Source organism: Lagenorhynchus albirostris, chromosome 7 (assembly GCF_949774975.1).
Source record: "Lagenorhynchus albirostris chromosome 7, mLagAlb1.1, whole genome shotgun sequence".
NCBI classification, from domain to species: domain Eukaryota; kingdom Metazoa; phylum Chordata; class Mammalia; order Artiodactyla; family Delphinidae; genus Lagenorhynchus; species Lagenorhynchus albirostris.
The window spans coordinates 7,216,567-7,239,831 of record NC_083101.1 but is presented as its reverse complement, the minus strand read 5'-3'; the positions used below and the strand labels follow the sequence as shown (position 1 = coordinate 7,239,831).

The following is a 23,265-nucleotide window of genomic DNA, read 5'->3' as shown; positions in this document are numbered from 1 at the left end:
TCTAGTTGCGGCGAGCGGGGGCTACTCTTCGTTGCGGTGCGCGGACTTCTTATTGCGGTGGCTTCTCTTGTTGCGGAGCACAGGTTCTAGGCGCGCGGGCTTCGGTAGTTGTGGCACGTGGGCTCCGTAGTTGTGGCTCGTGGGCTCTAGAGCACAGGCTCAGTAGTTGTGGTGCACCGGCTTAGTCGCTCCGCGGCATGTGGCATCTTCCCGGACCAGGGCTCGAACCCATGTCCCCTGCGTTGGCAGGAGGATTCTTAACCACTGCGTCACCAGGGAAGCCCGACAATGACTTTAAATTATGAATTATCATTGCAAAAGGGAAGTTTTTGTCTTTTCAATTGGACAGAGAAGTTTGTAGACCAGTCTAGAACAAGACCACGAGACATGCTGGTGCAGCTGGCTTTCCATTCTGTGTTGGCTCCACTGGAAGCCTGGAGTCGTTTCTGGACTAACCTCTTGCTTGCCTACTTTGTACCAGCACCATCTCTGGTTCCACCTTATTTTGCCTTCCCTACTTTTCTCACTTAAAAGAACCAAAACAAAACAAAACTATGTCTTTTGAAAAGTTGGTACCTCAAGTCCTTTTTCGAAGGAGGAGAATTCCAGATCAGTCAGGCAGTCAACACAGGGGAAGCTGAGTCAGGAGGGAGAAGTGGCTGGGCCTCATTCTCAGGCTTAACCCAGCAGATCCAGGCCCCTCCGGGCCAGGCCCTGCGCCGCGTAACGGGGGTACGGAAGTGAGCAGGACAAGGGGCAGGGGCCCAGCCCTCTGCTGCTAGGTGCACGCCCTGGGGGTGCTCTGCTGTCACCCTGACTTAGAAGGTCAGGACAGACTCCCAGGTGAAGACGGGGAGAGGGATCCGGAGCGGGCAGCAGCCGTGCGAAGGCTGGGTGGGAAGCTGGCGTGACCCCTCTCCTGTTCCTCACAGGCTACTCCAGCCGGAGGGTCCAGAGCCCCAGTAGCAAGAGCAACGACACTCTGAGCGGCATCTCCTCCATCGAGCCCAGCAAGCACTCAGGCTCCTCCCACAGCTTGGCCTCGGTGAGGGTAGCAGGGTGCCTGTCACGGCCTTGGGGCTCCGGTCTCTGCCCTCGGGGGCTTCTGGGCTGGTAGGAAGATGGGAGAAGAGGTTCCACCCATTCATTCGTTGGTTCATTCACTCATCCATCCGTGCAGACTTCCAGAGATTGTCAGTGATCACTGTGTGCCGGGCACTGGTGAGGGAAAGGTGGATAAATGTGGAAGAGAAGCTGTGATCTCTTGGGGAAGATACTTACCCATGAAAGTGCATTCATTCATTCATTCATTCATCAGACACTGAGCAAGCACCGGCTTTATGTCAGAGACTACTAGGCGCTGAGGACAGAGAGATAAATAAGACAAAGAAGTTTATTTTCTCTTGTGGAACGGCTTTGGCTCATTCACTCGTCTAGTTGTTCATTCATCCAGCGAGCACTGAGCCCCAGCTCTGAGCCAGCCACTGCCCTGGGGACCCAGGCATGAGCAGGAGCTGGCTCTGCTCCCGCCTGGGAGGCGGGTGGCTGCTCGTGTGGGAGAGATGCGTGGGTGAGAGCCGGGCCCTGCCGGCCCGTATGTAATGGGTGCACGTTGCGTTCTCCCTATCTCACTTGTAGTGTAGCCCCGGAGCAGGGAGTGGGTCGTGCCTTTCGGGAGTGGAGCTCAGGGTGGGTTTCGTAGGAGGCTGCAGCTTCCTGGGTTGGGCATTGGCCTCAGCGTTTCCTCCTGCTTTGGCCATTTCTGTGACCCGTCCTCAGGCGCTTGGAGTTGACGGAAGCAGGCTGTGCGGAGGGCTCGCCACTGCGGCCCGGGGCTGTTTTCAGGGATGGTATTGCAGAGGGCACGTGGTGTGTGGTGAGGGGTGGGGGTGGGGGGAGGCTCAGGGGTCCTGCAAAGGGTCTGGGAAGGCCTCATCCCTTATTCTCGGGTTCTTGCGCTACTTGGCACCCAGATGGTAGTGGTGAACTCATCCAGCCCTGTGGCTGCATGCTCGGGGCCATGGGACACCAGAGGGATGGAGGAGTCCGTGACCACCAGCAGCGGCAATGCTGAGAGCCTCTACATGCAAGGTACGGGCCAGGAGGCCGGCCTTGGGCACCCCCTGCCCAGCGCTCACCCCACCCCCGCGGCCAGGGCAGGGTAGTGGGGAGCGTGGCCTCCTCCCGGGAGCCTGGGCTGGGTTTTCTGGGTGCTGCTTTCAACCAGTTCCAAAACCACCCACCCCAGATCCCCGGCTCAATGGTTTCCAGCCATTTCTGGACTGGGCAGAGTCTCCAGGAACAGATCTGGTCTGAATGAAGACCTGCAAGCTAGCCAGCCCTGAAAAAGGGGTCAGGACCTGGTCCACACGGTCCTGGCTGTTCCCATCCTTCTGGGCTCTCCTGCCTCCTTGCTCTTCTGAGCTCCCTCTTGAGCGACGTGGTGGGGGGCACGGCTGCTCTCCCTCTGCTGGGGGCCTGACACCCTTCTCTCCCGTCTCCCCCGCCCACACTCAGGCATGGAGCTATTTGAGGAAGCTCTGCAGAAGTGGGAGCAGGCGCTGAGCGTGGGGCAGAGGGGGGACGGCCTCCGGAACCCCGAGACCGCTTCAGAGGCGCTGTCCGAGGTAGGCAGTCCTCCCCTGGGTCTCTCCTACCCCTGGCCACTGAGAAGACTGGTGGTGTGGCTGGTGGGGGGCCACGCTTGGGAGGCGTCTAGCAGCGCCGCCTTCTGCCAGCCCATCACGTCCTCCTGGATGGGAGCTTCCGCTTGACCAGGATGTTGACCCAGCTAAGTAAGAAAGTTCACGTAAGGTGCATTAGCCCATGCCTGGTACTTGGTAATTACTCAGTAAACCACACTGGTGATTACAGCCTGATCCTGACTACATAAAGAAAATAAGGGGGGCTTCCCTGGTGACGCAGTGGTTAAGAATCCGCCTGCCAATGCAGGGGATAGGGGTTCGAGTCCTGGTCTATGAAGACCCCACATGCTGCAGAGCAACTAAGCATGTGCCGCAACTACTGAGCCTGCGCTCTGGAGCCTGTGTGCCGCTACTACTGAGCCTGCGCACCACTACTACTGAGCCCGTGTGCCACAACTACTGAGCCTGCGCTCTAGAGCCCATGTTGCCACCACTGCTGAAGCCTGCGTGCCTAGAGCCTGCGCTCTGCAACAAGAGAAGCCCCCACTCACTGCAACTAGAGAAAGCCCGCGTGCAACAACAAAGACCCAACACAGCCAAAAAAAAAAAAAAAAAATGGGGACTTCCCTGGCGGTCCAGTGGGTAAGACCCCACACTTCCACCGCAGGGGGCATGGGTTTGATCCTTGGTCGGGAAACTAAGATCGCGCATGCCCCTTGGCAAAAAAAAAAAAAAAAAAAAAAAAGCATTCTCGAAGGGCTGGAGGGAAATAGCCTGTGTTCATAGTTGATTGGGTCACACAGCTTTTGTCTTGTCTTTTCTTTATACTTTTTTTTTTGGTCCAAGTTTTCTATAAGTGAATATTTATCTCAGTATCAGAAAAGAGAGATAAAGTGGAAAAGCCAAAATAAATTTTTTTTTGTGCAAAACACACTAAATATATGTCCTAGGGTGAATTGTTTTGTAATAGTTAAAAAAGATGAAAACCTGGAGACCTGTAAGTGCCCATCAGTAGGGGTCTGGAATACTAGGCAGCCTTTATGGTGGCGCAGTGGTTAAGAATCCGCCTGCCAACGCAGGGGATACGGGTTTGTGCCCTGGTCCAGGAAGATCCCACATGCCGCGGAGCAACTAAGCCCGTGCGCCACAACTACTGAGCCTGCGCTCTAGAGCCCGTGAACCACAACTACTGAGCCCATGTGCTGCAACTACTGAAGCCCGCAGGCCTAGAGCCCGTGCACTACAACGAAGAGTAGCCCCCACTCGCTACTTCAGGGCTTCCCTGGTGGCGCAGTGGTTAAGAAGCCGCCTGCCAATGCAGGGAACACGTGTTCGAACCCCGGTCCAGGAAGATCCCACATGCCGCGGAGCAACAAAGCCCGTGCGCCACAACTACTGAGCCTGCGCTCTAGAGCCTGCGAGCCCCAACTACTGAGCTTACGTGCCGCAACTACTGAAGCCTGCGCGCCTAGAGCCCATGCACCACAACGAAGAGTAGCCCGTGTGCAGCAACAAAGACCCAACGCAGCCCCCCCCCAAAAAAAAATAAATAAAATAAATAGAAAAAAAGGAGGGACTTCTCTGGCGGTCCAGTGGTTAAGACTCCGTGCTTCCAATGCAAGGGGCGGGGGTGTGATCCCTGGTTGGGGAACTAAGATCCCACAAGTCGCGTGGTGAGGCAAAGAAGAAAAATAAAAGGCTGAAGGAAAACTGTATGGGCTGTTAGGTTGCCTTCTCCACTATATTTTATGAAGTGAAAAAAGCAAGATATAGAATGTGTATAGTGACCCATATCTACATTTTTTTCTATTGAGATGTAGTTGATGTGTAGCATTATGTAAGTTACAGGTATATAACATAGTGATTCATGACCCATGTGTACGTTTTATTTATTTATTTTTGTTGAAGTATAGTTGGTTTACAATGTTGTACTAATTTCTGCTGATGTGTACATTTTTAAAAAGACATCCATCCTTGCCTATATATGCCTGTTGGTAACTGCTGGTGTGTATGTGCGCTTTTATTTCCCTCTGGACAGCTAACACAAGAGATTTTTTTAAAAATATTTATTTATTTATTTATTTTTATATCTTTGGCTGCATCAGGTCTTAGTTGTGGCATGTGGGATCTTTTGTTGTGGCACTCGGGCTTCTTTCTAGTTGTGGCCCGAGGGCTCAGTAGTTGTGGCGTCGTGGGCTTAGTTGCCCCGCAGCATGTGGGATCTTAGTTCCCTGACCAGGGATTGAACCCGTGTCCCCTGCATTGGAAGGTGGATTCTTAACCACTGGACCACCAGGGAAGTCCCCACAGGAGATTGTTAACAGTGATCTATGAGGAGAGGGTCTGCAGGGAAAGGAGGAGAAGGCTTTTCTTGTACTTTTTTGGTCGATGTTTTTTCTCATTCTGGGGGTTGTCTTTACACTTTCCTTTTTTTTTGGCTGCACCTCACAGCTTGCAGGATCTTCGTTCCCCAACCAGGGATCGAACCCGTGCCACCTGCATTGGAAGCGCAGAGTCCTAACCACTGGATGGCCATGGAATTCCCAATCTTTTCACTTTCTTGATGGTGTCCTTTGAAGAACAAAGGTTTTTAATTTTGATGAAGTTCAGTATATCTAATTTTTCTTTTGTCACTTGTGTCGTATGTAGGAAACCATTCTCTAACCCAAGGTAACTTCCCAGAGAAAGAGCTGGCAGATCTGCCAAAGCTACAAGGCTCTGCTGGCCACACTGAGCAGCGTTACTAAGCAAGATGGCCAGCAGGTCTGGGGTCCCATGGGCTCCGCCAGGCTCTAGCTGGGTGCACTGGGCCACATAACCTCCTTGAGTTTTCTCTGTCAAGTGGGGTCATGGCAATCCCTGCCTCAAGGAGGCCCTGAGGCTGAACAGCGAGTTGCCTGTCCAGGGCTAGCGCTCAGTGAAAGGCAGCCATTACAATCTTACTGTCCCCCTCTGACTGCTTCCGCCCCTTTCTCCCAGTGGCCTGAGGCCCGACTTGGCCCTTGTCTCTTCCCCAGGGTCTGGTTACATGTACTTGCAGGATCTGGCAGCCTCTGTGGAAAACAGGGTCAGGCCTGCCCGTGCCTGGCCCCCTGGCCTAGAAGCTCCTGGGTTCAGAGGAGCAGTGCCCCCATCTCCCCACACCCTGGTGTGGCGGCCGAGGGCAGCGAGGAGGTCACTGAGGCCACAGGCTGTGGTGCCAGGGGTGCGATGCCTTCCCAGGTGCACGCGGTTAATAGGCACAGTGGGGTTGAACCCAGCTCTTTCTGGGCTCCTAACTGCCCTCTGATTGTAATAGCCAGCACTTATTGGCCATCACCATGGGCCAGTCTTGTAGGACGTACTTTATATACCTTATTTCATTCACGTTTTCCCTAAAATCCTGGGAAGTAGGTTCTCTTACTTCAGTTGACAGATAAGAAAACCGAGGCTCAGAATGAGGGAGTTATTTACTCAGGGTCACACAGCTCGGAACTGGTGGCGCCAAGGTCTGGACCAGGTCTGCTCGGGTCTAGAGCAGCGCTGTTCAGTAGGAGGTCATGTGTCTTATTTAAAATTTTCTGGAGACCACATTAAAAAGCAAAAGGAAATGGGTGAAATGACTTTTTAAATTTTATTTATTTAGTATTGGCTGCGTTGGGTCTTCATTGCTGTGCGCGGGCTTTCTCTAGTTGCAGTGAGCAGGGGCTACTCTTCGTTGTGGTGCATGGGCTCTAGGCGTGCAGGCTTCAGTAGTTGCGGCACGTGAGCTCAGTAGTTGGGGGCTCGCAGGCTCTAGAGCGCAGGCTCAGTAGTTGTGGCGCACGGGCTTTGTTGCTCCGCGGCATGTGGGATCTTCCTGGACCGGGGTTCGAACACGTGTTCCCTGCATTGGCAGGCGGCTTCTTAACCACTGCGCCACCAGGGAAGCCCTGAAATGACTTAATAATATATTTTCTATAATCTAGTATATCCAAAATATTATCATTTCAACATGTAATCAAGATGAAAAATCACTGAGGTATTTCACGTTCTTGTAGTCTTGGGGTTTTTTTTTTTGCGGGGGGATACTAAGTGTTTGAAATTGGTGTGTATTTATGCTTATGGCCCATGTCAGGTGGGACTGGCCAAGTCTCAAGTGTGCACTGGCCGTGCGTTGCCGGTGGCTCCTGTGTGGGGCAGCTCAGTCCAGACCTGTGCTTGCTGCTGGGCCTCAGAGCTGTCCCCTGTTTCCCTGGGGGCTGGGACCCCATCATGGTGAAGGAAGGGGCCGTTGGCGTGGGGAGCTTGGGGGGCCTGGGTTGACCGTCATTGTTTTACCCACAGCCAGAGTCACAGCGAAGGGAGTTTGCGGAGAAGCTGGAGTCCCTGCTGCACCGGGCCTACCACCTGCAGGAGGAGTTCGGGTCCACCTTTCCGGCCGACAACATGCTGCTGGACCTCGGTGAGCGGGGCCGGGACGAACGATCCCCAGGGCCCACGACCTCATCCGATCAGTGCCTCCCTGTACAGACGGGGAAACTGAGGCCCCACAGGCAGGAACAGAATTGGAATGAGGCCCCGGGAGTCCCTGGCCGGTGTGCCTTGCCCCATCCCCTTGGGAGCGGGCTTTTGGGGCTTGTATGTCAACATCTCCCCTGCTGGCTGTTCCAGGCCTTTGGTTTGAGCCCTATTCTGCGGGCACCGGGTGGGCGGAGGGTGGCTCACGTGGAGGTTAGCCTGTGCCGTTGCCCTGCCCACTGAGGTCAAGGGGTGTGACATCACTGAGATGGAATGAAGTTATTCAGCCAAGCAGCCCATGTTCTCCTAGTGCCTGCTCCGTGCCAGACCCTGTGTGGTGACTGTGACCCCCCAGGGCCCTTCCCTGGGGGCTGTCCGCCCCCAGGGGGCAACATCAGACTACTGAGTGCCGGGCTCCCTGGCTCTTCCAGTGATGACACAGGCCCAGTGAGGGCTGGCCAGGGTGACACATCTTCCACTTCTGTCCCCGTCCGAGCAGTCCCACTTCCTCTGGCCTCCCCGTGTGACAGAGAAGGCTGGTGGGGCATTCAGGGCTGTGAACCTTTCCCAAGTCCCCTTGAGTGTCCAGAACCCCTCGCCCTTGAGCGGGTGGGATGGAAGTGCTGAGTGAGGGGCCCTTTGGCATCAGAGGCCGTTTCAGCTTGTCAGAGAGGGGGAGCAACTTGCCCAGGGCCACACAGCACAGCACAGCCTGCCCTCAGAGCTCAGGGCCCACAGGCCTCAGGGTCAGGCGGTGCGGACGTGGCAGGTCCCCTGACGTGAGCACAGAAAATAGGAGCTTTGCTACCATCGGCGTCATTCGTCCAGAATCGGGCGTTGGGAGGCTTGGTGTACATTTAGCTCGATCGTGATTTCAGGAATCTCAGCTCAGCCCCTCCCTTCCCTCTCTGCCCAGAGCGGACCCTCATGCTGCCCCTGACCGAGGGCTCGCTGCATCTGCGGGCGGACCATGAGGACAGCCTGACCTCGGAGGATTCCTTCTTCTCCGCCACTGAGGTGGCGTGGGTTGGGGGGATGGCTGCGGGGAGAGGGGTGAAGGCCGGGGCTCCCGCGCGGCTCCTTGGCGGGCGAGCACTGGGTTGTGGGAAGGTGAAGGCGTTTCCTCTGATGGGAGCAGAATCTGGAGGTCGCCAGTGCTGCTCCCCGGGGGACTCTTCAGTGTTGCTGGAATGGGGAAGCCTGAGAAACCAGGGGTCGTAGGTCCTATGAGTGAGGGCAGGGGTCCCCGTCCCCAGCAGCTCCAGCCCACGCCGGCCTCTCCCTTCTCCAGACCGAGTGCTCATTGCTTGGTTAGTTTCCTACCGTGGCCACGTGTGCCAGGTGGCTGTCCTTTCCTGGGATGGGAGGACACGGGTGTGTGTCCAGTAGATGGTCCCTTTGGGAAGGGCACCCGGGATGGGGATGCTGAGAGCCAGAGTAGAACTCAAACCCGGGCCTCTGCCCTCAGCCAGCATTCCTGCTGTTCCCTGTGAAGTGTTGGCCCCTAGGGCGTACTCCGCCAGAAGTCCCCTGGGCAGGTGCCCTTGACCCACCCCAAGGCTCCGCCCCCACCTGCCAATGCTGCTGACACAGGCTTCCACCCTCTCCCCAGCTCTTTGAGTCCCTGCAGGTTGGAGATTACCCGAGCCCACTCTCCAGGCCTGCCGCCGCCTACGAGGAGGCCCTGCAGCTGGTGAAGGAGGGCAGAGTGCCCTGCCGGACCCTCAGGTGAGCATGGGAGGGAAGGAGGCAGGTGCGGGGGGGGCTGTCCCCTTGGAGGAGGCTGGGGAAGCCAGCAGGGCTTGGTGGGGACCCAGCTGAGCCAGGCTGAGCATGGGATGGTCTGGCCATGGCTCCTGCCCCAGCTTTGGAGACCCTAGGATTGCCCCGGTACAAGACAGGCAGGTTTAGGGTTGACGATGACAATAACTAATTAATATAAGTAATTAAAATAACAATCATTCGTACATGTTCTAAGGGGTCCAATCATGGAAGTACGGTGGGCGCTGTCCCTAAGCCCTGTGTTCTGACACACTCCTTTAAGGAGCCGTCCAGAAGCCAGGCTTTGGAGACAGACAGACCCCGGTTCTCTCCAGGTCTTGCTACTTTGTGGCGTGTGGCCCTGGACAAGTCTCCTGACTTCTCTTAGCCTCAGTCTTCTCCTGTGTGGTATATTGAGGGCTCTTATCCACCTTAAATTAATTGTTCTGTATGATGGTCATGAGTCCCAGATTTAAGTATGTGTGTTTAAAGTTCACTGACTGAAAATGGCCAAAGGCCCCAGCTGAAGCCTTGGGGATTTGGATAAAGTGCCCAGATCAGGGCACCTCTAGCTGCCCCAGAAAGCCCTGCCCTGGCCTTGGGAGCAATTTGGCCATTTTGGTCCTTTGCTAGAGAGGGTCCTTTGCTGGTTGGGGCCTAAAGGAGGCCGAGGTCAGCCCGACCCCCAGTGACCACACCTGCCAGGGGCACCCAGTGCCATCGAGGCAGCCCGTCCTCAGGGAGCATCCTGTCAGCCCCTTCCTCGGGTTTGGGGGAAACTGAGGCCTAGAGGTGGGCAGCCACCTGCCCGAGGTCACACTACCAGGTGGAGGCAGGGCCACCCAGGGCTCCACCCTGACCCCACGGGGGTGTTGCTGGCTGGGGCCCAGGTGCTGTGACTCTGTGCTTCCCCTCAGGACAGAACTGCTGGGCTGCTACAGTGACCAGGACTTTCTGGCCAAGCTGCATTGTGTGCGGCAAGCCTTCGAGGTGGGTGCGGTCTGGGCACGCTGGGGGGATGGGGGCAGTCAAGCAGGCTCCTCTGCGTGGATGGCCACCTGCCCAGCCCACGGTGCTGCCCTGTCCACGGTTTGGGGGGGCCGCCAGCCTGTCAGCTCACCGCCTCCCTCCTCACCCCTTAGGGCCTCCTGGAGGACAAGAGTCACCAGTATTTCTTCGGCGAGGTTGGCCGACAGATGGTGACGGGCCTGATGACCAAGGCTGAGAAGGTAGCAGGGAGTGGGGGGCTCTCTTTTCGGCTCTTCTTCCCCCTGCGTTGTTTGTTTTTTGTATCTTTCTAACTTTTATTTAGTTCTGTTAAAAAAAAAAAGAAAGAAAAAGAAAAAACCCAATCTAAAACCGAGCTGACGAGCTCTCACTTCATCCTGCAGGCCATAGGAGAGCAGGGAAAGGGTTGGGGTTTTTTTGCTCCCTGTGCTAATTCTGAAAAATACGGATCTGTCTTGCCTCTTATTTCTGATTACAGCATGACGCAGTTTTACAAAGTTCGCCGATTATGAGATGCAAACCGTACAGGGTCTCCGGGAACCGCACTTGCCAGGGGAACCCCACTTGCGCACGTTCTGATATATGTCCTCCTACTCGGTTCCATAGACTCTAATCTTTGAACATTGTAGTTTAACTTCCGAAGCTTGGTTTGTGTTCTACGGGCTGTTCTGCAGCTTTATTTTGTTCTGTAAGAGTCCATCTCGTCCATCTTTCCGTGTCAGTAGATGGACCAGTTGTGTAGTATTGTGTCGGGCGGGTCGGCTCTGGTCCTCCCAGGGACAGACATTTGGGTTGTGTCTGACTTTTCCAGAATCACAGACACCGCTATTATACTCAGTCTGTTTATAATCAGTCCTCTTTCGGTACCGGTGGGATTTTCTGTGGGGCAAAGCCCAGGTGTGGCAAAGGCCGCGTCTTGGGCACAGATGTTTCCAAGGCTGGCAGATCTTGCCCGTTTACCCTCCGAAATACCTTAACAACTTGAGCCCCTCTCGGCAGTATAAGGCTGTGTCTCCGTACATCTTGGCCAATACTGGATATCAGTACAGGCATACCTCGTTTCATTGTGTGTCTTTTGGCTTCATTGTGCTTTTTTTTACAAGTTGAAGGTTTGTGGCCACCCTGTGTCGAGTAGGTCTGTTGGTGCCGTTTTTCCAGTAGCATTGGCTCACTTCATGTCTCTGTCACATTCTGGTAATTCTCGCCATTTTTCAAACTTTTTAATCACTATTGTATTTGTTATGGTGATCAGTGATCTTTGATGTTACTGTTGTAATTTTTTTTATTATTAATTTTTATTGCAGTATGGTTGCTTTACAGTGTTATGTTAGCCTCCACTGCACAACAAAATGAATCAGCCAGGGCTTCCCTGGTGGCGCAGTGGTTGAGAGTCCGCCTGCCGATGCAGGGGACGCGAGTTCATGCCCCAGTCTGGGAAGATCCCACATGCCGCGGAGTGGCTGGGCCCGTGAGCCGTGGCCGCTGAGCCTGCGCGTCCGGAGCCTGTGCTCCGCAACGGGAGAGGCCACAACAGTGAGAGGCCCGTGTACTGCAAAAAAAAAAGAATCAGCCATACACAGACGGATATCCCCTCCCTTTTGGACTTCCCTCCCATTTAGGTCACCACAGTGCCTTAGGTAGAGTTCCCTGTGCTATGCAGTATGTTCCCATCAGTTGTCTACTTTATACTTAGTATCAATAATGTATATGTGTCAATCCCAGTCTCCCAGTTCCTCCCACCCCACCCCTTTCCCCCTTGGTATCCGTACATTTGTTCTCTACATCTGTGTCTCTATTTCTGCTTTGCAGATAAGATCATCTGTACCATTTTTCTAGATTCCACATATTCGCATTATTATATGATATTTGCTTTTCTCTTTCGGACTTAACTTCACTCTGTATGACACTCTCTAGGTCCATCCACGTCCATTGTAAGTGTTTTGGGGTGCCACAAACCACACCCATACAAGACAGCGAACTTAATCAATAAATGTTGGGTGTGTTCTGACTGCTCCACCGACTGGCTTTCCCCTGTCTCTCTCCCTCTCCTTGGCCTCCTATTCCCTGAGACACCACAGTATTGAAATTAGGCCAATTCATAACCCCACAATGACCTCTAAGTTTTCAAATAAAAGGAAGAGTCGCATGTCTCGCACTTTAAATCAAAAGCTAGAAATGGTTAAGCTTAGAGAGGAGGTCATGTTGAAAGCTGAGACAGGCCAAAAGCTAGGCCTCTTGTGCCAAACAGTTAGCCAAGCTGAGAACGCAGAGGAAAAGTTTTGAAGGCGATTAAGTGAACACATGACAGTGAACATGAATGATAAGAAGGCAAAACAGCCTTATTGCTGATACAGAGAAGGTTCGAGTGGCCTGGATAGAAGATCAAACCAGCCACAACATTCCCTTAGACCAAAGCCTCATCCAGAGCAAGGCCCTGACTCTCCTCAATTCTGTGAAGGCTGAGAGAGGCGAGGAAGCTGCAGAAGGAAAGTTTGAAGCTGACAGAGGTTGGCTTATGAGGTTTAAGGAGAGAAGCCGTCTCATAACATAAAAGTACAAGGTGAAACAGTTAAGTGTGGATGAATTAATCAAGGTACTACACTAAACAACAGATCTTCAGTGTAGACGAACTAGCCTTCTATTGGAAGAGGGTGTCATCTAGGACTTTCATTGTTCGAGTGGAGAAGTCAATGCCTGGCTTCAGAAGACAGCCTGGGGCTTCCCTGGTGGCGCAGTGGTTGAGAGTCCACCTGCCGATGCAGGGGACACGTGTTCGTGCCCCAGTCCGGGAGGATCCCACATGCCGCGGAGCGGCTGGGCCCGTGAGCCGTGGCCGCTGAGCCTGCGCGTCCGGAGCCTGTGCTCCGCAACGGGAGAGGCCACAACAGTGAGAGGCCCGCGTACCGCAAAAAAACAAAAAAAAAGAATTATGCTAAATCTACCCTGACTGTTCTCTATAAATGGAACAGCAAAGCCTGGATGACAGCACATCCGTTTACAACATGGTTTACTGTTGAGACCCACTGCCCAGGAAAAAAGATTCCTTTTAAAATATTACTGCTCATTGACAATGCACCTGGTCACCCAAGGTGGATGGAGATGTACAAGATTGATGTTTTCATGCCTGCTAACACAACATCCGTTCTGTAGCCTGTGGATCAAAGAATCATTTTTGACTTTCAAGTCTTATTATTTAAGAAATACCTTTTGTAAGGTTACAGCTGCCATAGATAGTGATTCTTCTGGTGGATCTGGGCAGAGTAAATTGAAAACCTGGAAAGAATTCACCATTTCGGTTGCCATTAAGAACACTTGTGATTAGTGGGAAGAAGTCAAAATATCGACATTAACGAGAGTTTGGAAGAAGTTGATTTCAGCCCTCCTGGATGACTTTGAGGGGTTCAAGACTTCAGTGGAGGAGGTAACGGCATGTGTGGTGGAAATAGCAGGAGAACTAGAATGAGAAGTGGAGCCTGAAGATGTGACTGAATTGCTGCAACCTCATGATAAAACTTGAATGGATGAGGAATTGCTTCTTATGGATGAGCAAAGAAAGTGGTTTCTCAAGATGGAATCTACTCTTGTTGAAGATGCTGTGAAGATTGTTGAAATGACAACAAAGGATTTAGAATATTACATACACATAGTTGACGAAGCAGCAACAGGGTTTGAGAGGATTGACTCCAATTTTGAAAGGAGTTCTGTGGGTAAAATGCCATCAAACAGCACTGCGCGCTACAGGGAAATCGTTTGTGAAAGGAAGAGTCAGTAGATGTGGCAAACTTCATTGTTGTCTTTTTCTTTTTTAAAATTAATTAATTAATTTTTTTGTTTGCGTTGGGTCTGTTGCTGTGCGCGGGCTTTTCTCTAGTTGTGAGCGGGGGCTACTCTTCATTGCGGTGTGCCGGCTTCTCACTGCGGTGGCTTCCCTTGTTGCGGAGCACGGGCTCTAGGCGCGCGGGCTCAGTAGTTGTGGCTTGTGAGCTCTAGAGCGCAGGCTCAGTAGTTGTGGCGCACGGGCTTAGTTGCTCCATGGCATGTGGGATCCTCCCGGAGCAGGGCTCGAGCCCATGTCCCCTGCACTGGCAGGCGGAACCTTAACCACTGCGCCACCAGGGAAGCGCCACTGTTGTCTTATTTTTAAGAAATTGCCGCAGCCATCCCAGCCTTCAGCAACTACCACCCTGATCAGTCAGCAGCCATCAACATGGAGGCAGGACCTTCCACCAACACAAAGATTATGACTCACCAATGGCTCAGATGATGGTTAGTGTTTTTTAGCAATAAAGCATTTTGGAATTAAGGTATGTACATTGTCTTATTAGACATAATGCTATTGCACACTTAATACACTACAGTGTAGTATAAACATAACGTTTATACACACTGGGAAACCAAAAAAATCCATGCAGCTTGCTTTATTCACTGTGTTGGGATGGTCTGGAACCAGACCTGCAGTCTCAACGAGGCCTGCCTGTCATTTTTTTTTAATATTTATTTATGTATGTATGTATTTATTTGGTTGTGCTGGGTCTTAGTTGCGGCAGGTAGGCTCCTTAGTTGCGGCTCCAGGGCTCCTTAGTTGTGGCATGCGAATTCTTAGTTGCGGCATGCATGTGGGATCTAGTTCCCTGATCGGGGATTGAACCTGGACCCCCTGCATTGGGAGCGTGGAGTCTTAACCACTGCACCACCAGAGAAGTCCCTGTAATCTTTTTCATCTTTGTTTCATCCATTACTTTATGTTTGTTGGATTATTAACAAGGTTGCATACATTCTCATGTTTATTTGGCCGCTTGTGTTTCTTTTTTTTTTTTTTTTTGATGGGTTTGAGCAAAGCTCTTGAACCCGCCTCTTTCCTCTGAGTCCTTCCTCCTCATGGGCTGGGCGTAATGTGAGGTAATGGTTCTGAAATGTCACCTCTAACACATCACCCAACTGCTTAAAACCCACCCTCGCTCCCACTGCCCTTGGTGTAAAGACCAAGCTCTGCTCTGTGGCCTCAGGGCTTCTGGTGCTCACAGACTTCCTCCCTGATCTGGCCTCTGCAGATGCTGGTCGCTCAGCACCTGGAACGCTGTTCCTCAACTCTTTTTGTTGTCGTTAGTTACCTTGTTGTAAAATACGCACATAAGAGTATCAAAAGGTAGGATGTGTACTTCCCTGGTGGCACAGTGGTTAAGAATCTGCCTGCCAATGCGGAGGACACGGGTTTGAGCCCTGGCCCAGGAAGATCCCACATGCTGTGGAGCAACTAAGCCCGTGCGCCACAACTACTGAGCCTGTGCTCTAGAGCCCACGAGCCACAACTACCGAAGCCTGCGTGCCACAACTACTGAAGCCTGCGTGCCTAGAGCCCATGCTCCGTGACAAGAGAAGCCACTGCAATGAAGAGCAGCTCCCACTTGCTGCAACTAGAGAAAGCCCGCGTGCAGCAACGAGGGCCCAACGCAGCCAAAAATAAATAAATTTTTTTTAAAAAGTAGGATTTGGGCTTCCCTGGTGGTGCAGTGGTTGGGAGTCCACCTGCCGATGCAGGGGACACAGGTTCGTGCCCCGGTCCGGTAGGATCCCACATGCTGCAGAGCGGCTAGGCCTGTGAGCCATGGCCGCTGAGCCTGTGCGTCCGGAGCCTGTGCTCCGCAATGGGAGAGGCCACAACAGTGAGAGGCCCGTATAACGCCAAAAAAATAAAAAATAAAAACTAAATAAATAATAAATAAATAAATAAAAAGTAGGATTTAATGAATGGAAAGATGAACCCCTGTGTACCAGCCCCCAGGGTAGAAGGTGGAACACATTACCAGTCTCTTGAAGTCCCTGTCCCACTCCCTCCTTCTCTTCCTTGGTCACCTGCCTTCTGAATCCCAGCTCTTTCCCCAGGAGAACCTCACCTGACTTGTCCCCTGGGTCCCGAGAGCCCTTGGGCGCATCCTGCCCAGTATGGCCCCATCACCCTGCATCCTCATTCCTACGAGGGCCAGAAGCCCCGCTCTTCTGGCCCAGGTGTGTGCCCAGCCCAGGGCCTGGCACAGGGCAGCTGCTCCATGAACGTGAATACTGTTGGCTCTGCGTATCCATGGGTTCCGCGTCTGCAGGTTCTGCATCTGTGGGTCCAACCAACCTCAGACTGAAAAATACTAAAAAAAAAAAAAATCCAGAAAATTCCAAAAGGCAAAAACTTGGATTTGCCATGCACCAGCAAATTATTTATTTAGCCTTTACGTTGTACTAGGTGTTATAAGTAATCTAGAGATGATTTAAGGTGCAGGGGAGGACGTGCTTAGGTTATATGCAAATACTGTGCCCTTTTATAAAAGGGATTTGAGCATCTAGATTTGGTACCTGCAAAGGTCCTGGACCTAATCTTTTGCAGATTCTGAGGGACTCATTATCCTCCCAGCAGCTGCCGTTTGCCGAGCAGCACAGCGAGCCTGGTGCTTCACTCACATTTTGTCACCTCCGGTAGCTCATTTGATCCTGATGTCTCCATCTGCTCGGCCGAAAAGGAAAGTGAGCCTGGGGAGGTAGAGGGGCTTGCCCGGTCACTAAGCAAGGTTAGGGTGGAGCCGGGATTTGAACCCCAGTCAGCCTGAGCCCAGCCATGCCCTTAGCCTGTTCTTTGTGGCCTCCCCAGGAGGGTGAAAGGACGAACAAGTGAAGAAGGGCAAGTGAGGCTACAGCAGGTGTCAGGGGCTTTAGTGGATGGCCGATTTCTGCGGGTGCTCCCAGAAGGGCCCAGAGGCTCGGCTTTTTTCTCTCTGGCCTCTGCACCACTACAGGACTTGGCTTGATTTTATTTATTTATTATTTATTTATTTGTTTGTTTATCGGCCGCGTTGGGTCTTCATTGCTGCATACGGGCTTCTCGTTGTAGTGGTTTCTCTTGTTGCGGAGCACGGGCTTTAGGTGCGCAGGCTTCAGTAGTTGTGGCGTGTGGGCTCAGTCATTGTGGCTCGAAGGCTCAGTAGTTGTGGCTCAGGGGCTCTAGAGCACAGGCTCAGTACCTCTGTGACATGTCATGTGGGATCTTCCCGGACCAGGGATTGAACCCCTGTCCCCTGCATTGGCAGGTGGATTCTTAACCACTGCGCCACCAGGGAAGTCCTTGGCTTGATTTTGATTAAGAAATCAAGAAGAGGCTCGGCTGGCTATCTAGCAGCTCTTGAGCGCCAGACCCCACTCCCAGCCCTGGACTGAGTGGTAACTGACAGCCCTGTCAGGTTTTTCTAGGCAGCAGAGCTGCGGTGGCCTCTGTCTGGGAAGACGCCAGCCCCTGCACACACCAGGCTCTGGAATTGTGGAATCAGGCCACCTCCTTGCTATGCCTGGGGCCAGACGTGAAGCCTCCCCAAGCCTCAGTCCCCTACTGTGTAGATGGGCGTGTCCTGGGGATGTCACGAGCTGATGCCAGCGGCCATCAAAAGTGTCAGCAAGGGCCAGCCCACATCTTCAGCTTCGTTGTCAACTTTTACATATGAGGAAACTGAAGCTTGGGGAGGTTAAGGCACAGCCCAGGGTCATCCTAGCAAATTCTCTTTAAAACTTAATGAAAATAGTTTTAAAAGAGTATAAAAATGGGAGTTCCCTGGCGGCCTAGTGGTTAGGATTCCAGGCTTTCACTGCCATGGCCTGGGTTCAACGCCCAGTCGGGGAACTAAGATCCTACAAGCCATGTGGCATGGCCAAAAAAAAAAAGAAAAGATTATAAAAATGACTCATGCTGGGCTTCCCTGGTGGCGCAGTGGTTGAGAGTCTGCCTGCTGATGCAGGGGACACGGGTTCGTGCCCCGGTCCGGGAAGATCCCACATGCCGCGGAGCGGCTAGGCCCGTGAGCCATGGCTGCTGAGCCTGCGCGTCCGGAGCCTGTGCTCCGCAACGGGAGAGGCCACAGCAGTGAGAGGCCCGCGTACCGCAAAAAAAAAAAAAGTAACAGGAAAGTCAAAATGTCAAAATCTCAGCATCAGAAAAAAAAAAAAGACTCATGCTAATTGTAGAAAAAACTAAGATGATGCAAAAAAATTGTCCCCAACGCCACCCTGTTCACATTTTGGTGAACATCCATCCAGTGCCCCCTCTGCCTGTGGTTCTTATAAATGGCATCAACCTGCCCCTGCTGCTCTGTGTCAGTTCCACTCTGCCAGGCTCTTGGGCATATCAATGATCTGAAGCCTCAGGATTCATATCTGTAAAATGGGCACAATATTGGACCATCCCTCATAGGACTGTATGAATTAAATGAGTTGATCCACGTTAGATCAGCCCTGGCACGTACTAGCTTTCCACGTCTGTGAATTACACCTGTGTCTGCAAACTTTGTCATAAGCCCCAGCTAAGCCTCCCAGTCCCAGAGAGTGAAGAATTCCTCCTGTGTGCTGACCATCTCCGTTCCTGGCAGCATTAGTCCTATACACTATTTATTGCCTGATTGTGTTACACAAACGAGCTTATTGACTCCCCCAGAGTAGCCCCAAGCGTTGGGCTGTAGCTTCTCCCGTTTCACCAGTGAGGCCGATGATTGCAGAGATCTGAAACTTTGGCGGCTGGCTCGACCTCACACCCTTGCGCATCCTTCCAAAGCGAGTGCCTTCTGTGGCATGTGCACATCTTTTGGAAGGCGGTCCGTTGCTCAGTAACGAGCTGGTGTGAGACATTGCTGGGCGCCCCTGGTGTTGCATCCCTCCGGGACGTGCCCTGGGTGCCGCAGAGGTGTGTGGAGGCGGGCACAGGACACTTCCTGCCCCATTCTCTCCATGACTGCTACTCAGGGATTGGCCTCGGCCCAGCCTTGGTGTGTCCCTCTTGCACAGGCCAGCTTGCCCCTGTGGGTCCAGTCCAGCTGCATCTTGGGGCCTCTCCCACGGCCAAAACAAGCTCTGCTTCTCCCCCCAGAGCCCCAAAGGCTTCCTGGAGAGCTACGAGGAGATGCTGAGCTACGCCCTGCGGCCGGAGACCTGGGCCACCACGCGGCTGGAGCTGGAGGGCCGAGGGGTGAGTTGTTTGTGCTGAGCCTCGGTGTCCTGGGGTTCCCTGCACCTGAGCTCCTCGAACCGGGTGGAGGTGCCTGTAGGAGCCCTGCCTTGATTCCGAGGCTCCGAGATGGCTCCGTGGCTGCGAGAAGCCCCCATTCCTGCCCTGCCTGCCCCAGGCCCCTCCTCACACCGCCTGGTGTGCCTGCTTAGCCCGGTGTCCCCACCCGCTCTGCCCTCAGAGCACTGCTGCCCCCCGCAGGTGGTGTGCATGAGCTTCTTCGACATCGTGCTGGACTTCATCCTCATGGACGCCTTCGAGGACCTGGAAAACCCCCCGTCCTCGGTGCTCGCCGTCCTGAGGAACCGCTGGCTGTCAGACAGCTTCAAGGAGACGGTGCGTGGCCGCCCCACTCCCAGGCACACACACGCTCACGTGACCCCACGCGTGCGCCTGGGCACCAAGGCTGGCTCCCCACCCATCAGGGAGCAGTCACGCCACTGGGATGCTGCCCGCCGCTGTGATCCAGGGCTGCTGGGCACACCAGTCCCCTGCCCTGGAGAACTTCCCACAGGATCCCCTTGCTCTCCTCTGACCAGTGTAGCACGGAGGGACGTGCACTTCCCTTCTGCACTGTGGTTTCACTTAGGCAGTCTACTCATTTCTGGGCTGCCATTCATTCTGTTCCATTTGAATGCATTAAATAAGTTAAAATACGGGGGAAAGAAAAAAGGGGTACAGCAAGAGAGCATTGAGCACAGGGCCCCTGCAGGGTGGCCGTGCTGTGTGCCATGGGGGTGGTCTGGAGAGGGGTGGGGCGGGTCTTTTACAGGCAGTAACCATGGATCCCCACAGTCACTGAGTGAGGTGGGGCTGCTGAGTCACGGCCATTTCACAGAGGAGGAATCTGAGGCCCAGAGAAGACTGGTGGCTAGTCCAGGGAGCCGCCCAGTAAGGGTTAGAGTAGGATTCAGATTCAGGTGCGCCTGACTCCTAATTGAGGGCAGGGAGATGACAGAGCTCAGACAGCCGTCCCTATCTCCCTGCTTGGGGTGGGATGAGCTGGGAGTAAGGGCCTGGTCCTGGACTGGGGGTGGCTTGCGGCTGCCGGCCCGGCCTGTTAGTCTGACCCCCCGGGGGTTCCCATCTTTGATTTAGGCCCTGGCCACTGCTTGCTGGTCTGTCCTGAAAGCCAAGAGGAGGCTGCTGATGGTGAGTGAGCTGACAGGGCCCCTGGGGAGCGCCACGTGGGGGCCTTGGGTGTGGTGCCTAGCTCAGTTGACCCTGCCTTTGGTGTGTGCTGGACCCCGGTATAGGGGCAGGACGTGTGGGCTGGGCAGAGGAATGGGGCTCGTGCAGGGAGGTCTTACTGAGCCCCCAGGCCCTGCTGCACCTTTTGGCCTTTGTCACAGCACCGGCCCCCTGTCCTGCCATTACTGCTCCCTTGACCAGGAGGGCCTCAAAGGCACACGTAGATCTGTTTCATCTTCCCACCCAGGGCGCATCACAGAGCAGGCCACTGTGAAACGTCAAAGGAATCAAAAGCGGGGAAAGGGTGTCTTCAGAGGGAGGAAGGGCACGTGCAGAGCAGTGGTGGTTGGCTTGGCGGAGGCGTCTCGGCGGGGCAGGCAGAGCCTCCCTCCCGCCCATCGGGCTGCATTACCTGCTCTCCCAGGCGGCGACCGGCGGCACTTTCCGGGCTGCTGCGATCCACTGTTCCCCTCTGCCAGCCCGGCTCTGCTGCCCAGCTGATACCATCTGCCACTGCCACATGCTCTGGGCACTTCCTGTGCTGAGCGCACCCCGGGCCGCTCGCGCAGCCCTCACCACAGCCCCAAGGTTGCCCCTATTCTGCAGAGGTGAAAACCAGGGCTTCGAAAGCCCCAGTCATGGGAGTTCCCTGGCAGTCCAGTGGTTAGGACTCGGCGCTTTCACTGCCAGGGCCTGGGTTCAATCCCTAGTCGGGGAACTAAGATCCTGTGAGCCGCGTGGTGTGGCCAAAAAAACCAAAAAGCCCCAGTCACCTGCCCGGCCTCACCTAGCAAGGACAGTAAAGAAGCCCCGGCTCTTAATACGACCCCAGGGCCTGGCTGCCTCACCCTGCCTGGGTCCCAGCCCTCAGCCTTGCCACCCTCCACAGGTGCCTGATGGCTTCATCTCCCATTTCTACTCCGTATCGGAGCACGTTAGCCCCGTCCTAGCCTTCGGTTTCCTCGGACCCAAGCCTCAGCTCTCTGAAGTCTGTGCTTTCTTTAAGGTAAACAGGGAGCTCCATGTCTGAGAGCTTGTGCTCCTTCCACTGGGAGCCTGACCTGGGTGGGTCCAGAGGAAGCCCCGGGAGGGCAGGAGCTGAGGACAGAAGGGGCTGGGTCAGGGCTCCAGTGGTGAAGGAAGAGGCTTTGGGTGGCCCGGACGACCTCAGCGCGGGGGGTGCAGGGGCCCCGGCCCAGGCCCAACACCTGCCCTCTCCCCCAGCACCAGATCGTGCAGTACCTGAGGGACATGTTCGACCTGGACAACGTGCGCTACACATCGGTGCCGGCGCTGGCGGACGACATCCTCCAGCTGTCCCGGCGCCGCAGCGAGATCCTGCTCGGCTACCTGGGGGCGCCGGTGGCCAGCAGCATTGGCCTGAACGGTGTGCTGCCCCGAGATAACGGGCCCCCAGAGGAGCTGCAGTAGCGGTGGGTGTGGACCGGCAGGAGTGGCTGGCTGGTCCTCATTCACGTGGCTGATGGCAGAGAGAAGGCCTTGGGGTTGGCATTGGAGGCCTGGGTGTCTGGCCGTCAGCAGTGGCAGAGCCCAGGCCATGGTGGCCAAGGGTGCTCGCCCCTGACCTTGCCCCCACCCCAACCTCCATCACCTGGAATCCCCGAGGCCCAGGGGATAAACTTCCTCTGAGCGGCGTGGAGCCCCGAGGGGCCCGCCTCAGCTGTTCGTGGGAAAGCAGAGGCTGGACCAGTGGCCAGTGGGGCCTGAGGGATTGTGAGGAGAATCAGGACAGGCAGAGATGGGATGCCCCGGGGGTGGGTGCCCAAAACCCCCTGCCACCCCAGGGCTGCTGAGTGGGGCTGGGAGGGTGGAGGTGAAAGAGGGGGTGGCCGGGCGCTGCAGTGGAGGAACCTGGGCTGGACAGTCTCAGATCCAGGCATCTGCCCGGCCAGTCCTGACGGCCTGCTGCCACCCGAGAGAATGTGCTGCTCCAGAGATGGGAGGGTGGGAGCCACAGAGTGTGGCCGGGGGGCACCTTGGTGGGCGGCGGGCCCGGGCCATCCAGAGGCGGGCCCGCTTTCCTTGCGTTCACGTCAGGGCGGGGACCAGGCCCTTGAACAAACCCAAGCACTGAACCGGGACAGCGTCCTCTGACATACCCTGGCCCTGCCAAAGGCCGTCACTTCTCCTCCCACCTACCTCTGCCACCACCAAAGACGGAGGAGGTGGGGCTGGTCCCCTCGCCCCTGCCCCGCCCTCTGTGAGCCCGGAACTCCCCGGCTGGTGCTAGGCACTGAGCTGGAGGCTCTGACCACGGGTCACCAGGAGCAGGGCCCCTGGAGTGAGGGGGCCCAGGGGCCACATCAGGGGAGGTTAGAGGATGTAGGCGGCTGGACCAGCATCAGGACAAGAAACTTGCCTGGCACTTTGCCTTCAACTCGATGACAAATGCTCTCAAGCCGTGTAGAGCCCGCCTCCCCGCTGGTCCTGCAGAGGAAGGCCGGCCGGCATTTGTAGACTCACTTCTCTTACAGTGTTTTCACCTGAGGTGGGATGGGCTCTTTTATTTATTGCCTTAACACTTTATTTTGAGGTCGGCCCCTTTCCAGGTGGAGAGGCCTACAAGAGAAACAGACTCCTGGTTCTCCACACTCTGGAGTTGGGACTGGCTCAGACGGCGGGGGTGGGCACCCTCCCCTGAATGGCAGAGGGGTCCGGGGCGGGAGGTGGTCTGGCCCTTGGGGGCGGGAAGGAGGGGGGATGGGAGAGGGCCCACTATCTCTGAGCCCAGTCCCTCCCCAACGTGGTCCCTCCTGCCCCCCAGACTGTAGGACCGCTGTACACTAACTGTGCTTCTGGCTGCAAACCCACTTCTCTGGAGTCGCTGCCCTGGACAGAGCAGCCTCCTGGGTGGGAAGGACCTGGGCAGCCCCTCCCTCCTGACATTCCGTTCATTTGCACTTCCCCGCGCTGTGAATGTAATCTTGGGCCTGGGCCCCCCCCCCCCCCCCCCGGCTGCTCTGATTCGCTCCCAGAAATGCACACAGAAGCGGCATTTTCATTCTGTCTTTGTTTACACGTCCACGCACTGCCTCCCGCACTTGATTTGTTGCAGCTCCCCACTTTTGTACGGTAGGGCGTGTGCACGTTTACTCAGAGTCAAATAAATGATTTAATGATTTCCTTCCA

General features: G+C 54.8%; 1 protein-coding gene across 1 annotated transcript in view; it reads left to right on the top strand.

Moving 5' to 3' along the window:
* Positions 1-23,265, top strand: part of MIGA2 (mitoguardin 2) — a 28,122-nt gene extending 4,857 nt beyond the window's left edge. Inside the window, exons 4-16 of the mRNA XM_060154126.1 lie at positions 933-1,045; positions 1,974-2,091; positions 2,518-2,627; positions 6,951-7,068; positions 8,041-8,141; positions 8,737-8,852; positions 9,803-9,875; positions 10,028-10,114; positions 18,787-18,885; positions 19,126-19,260; positions 20,023-20,076; positions 21,005-21,121; positions 21,340-23,265. Of these exons, the coding sequence (XP_060010109.1) occupies positions 933-1,045; positions 1,974-2,091; positions 2,518-2,627; positions 6,951-7,068; positions 8,041-8,141; positions 8,737-8,852; positions 9,803-9,875; positions 10,028-10,114; positions 18,787-18,885; positions 19,126-19,260; positions 20,023-20,076; positions 21,005-21,121; positions 21,340-21,546 (1,448 nt within the window). The 3' untranslated portion in view covers positions 21,547-23,265. The remainder of the gene's footprint in view (positions 1-932; positions 1,046-1,973; positions 2,092-2,517; positions 2,628-6,950; positions 7,069-8,040; positions 8,142-8,736; positions 8,853-9,802; positions 9,876-10,027; positions 10,115-18,786; positions 18,886-19,125; positions 19,261-20,022; positions 20,077-21,004; positions 21,122-21,339) is intronic.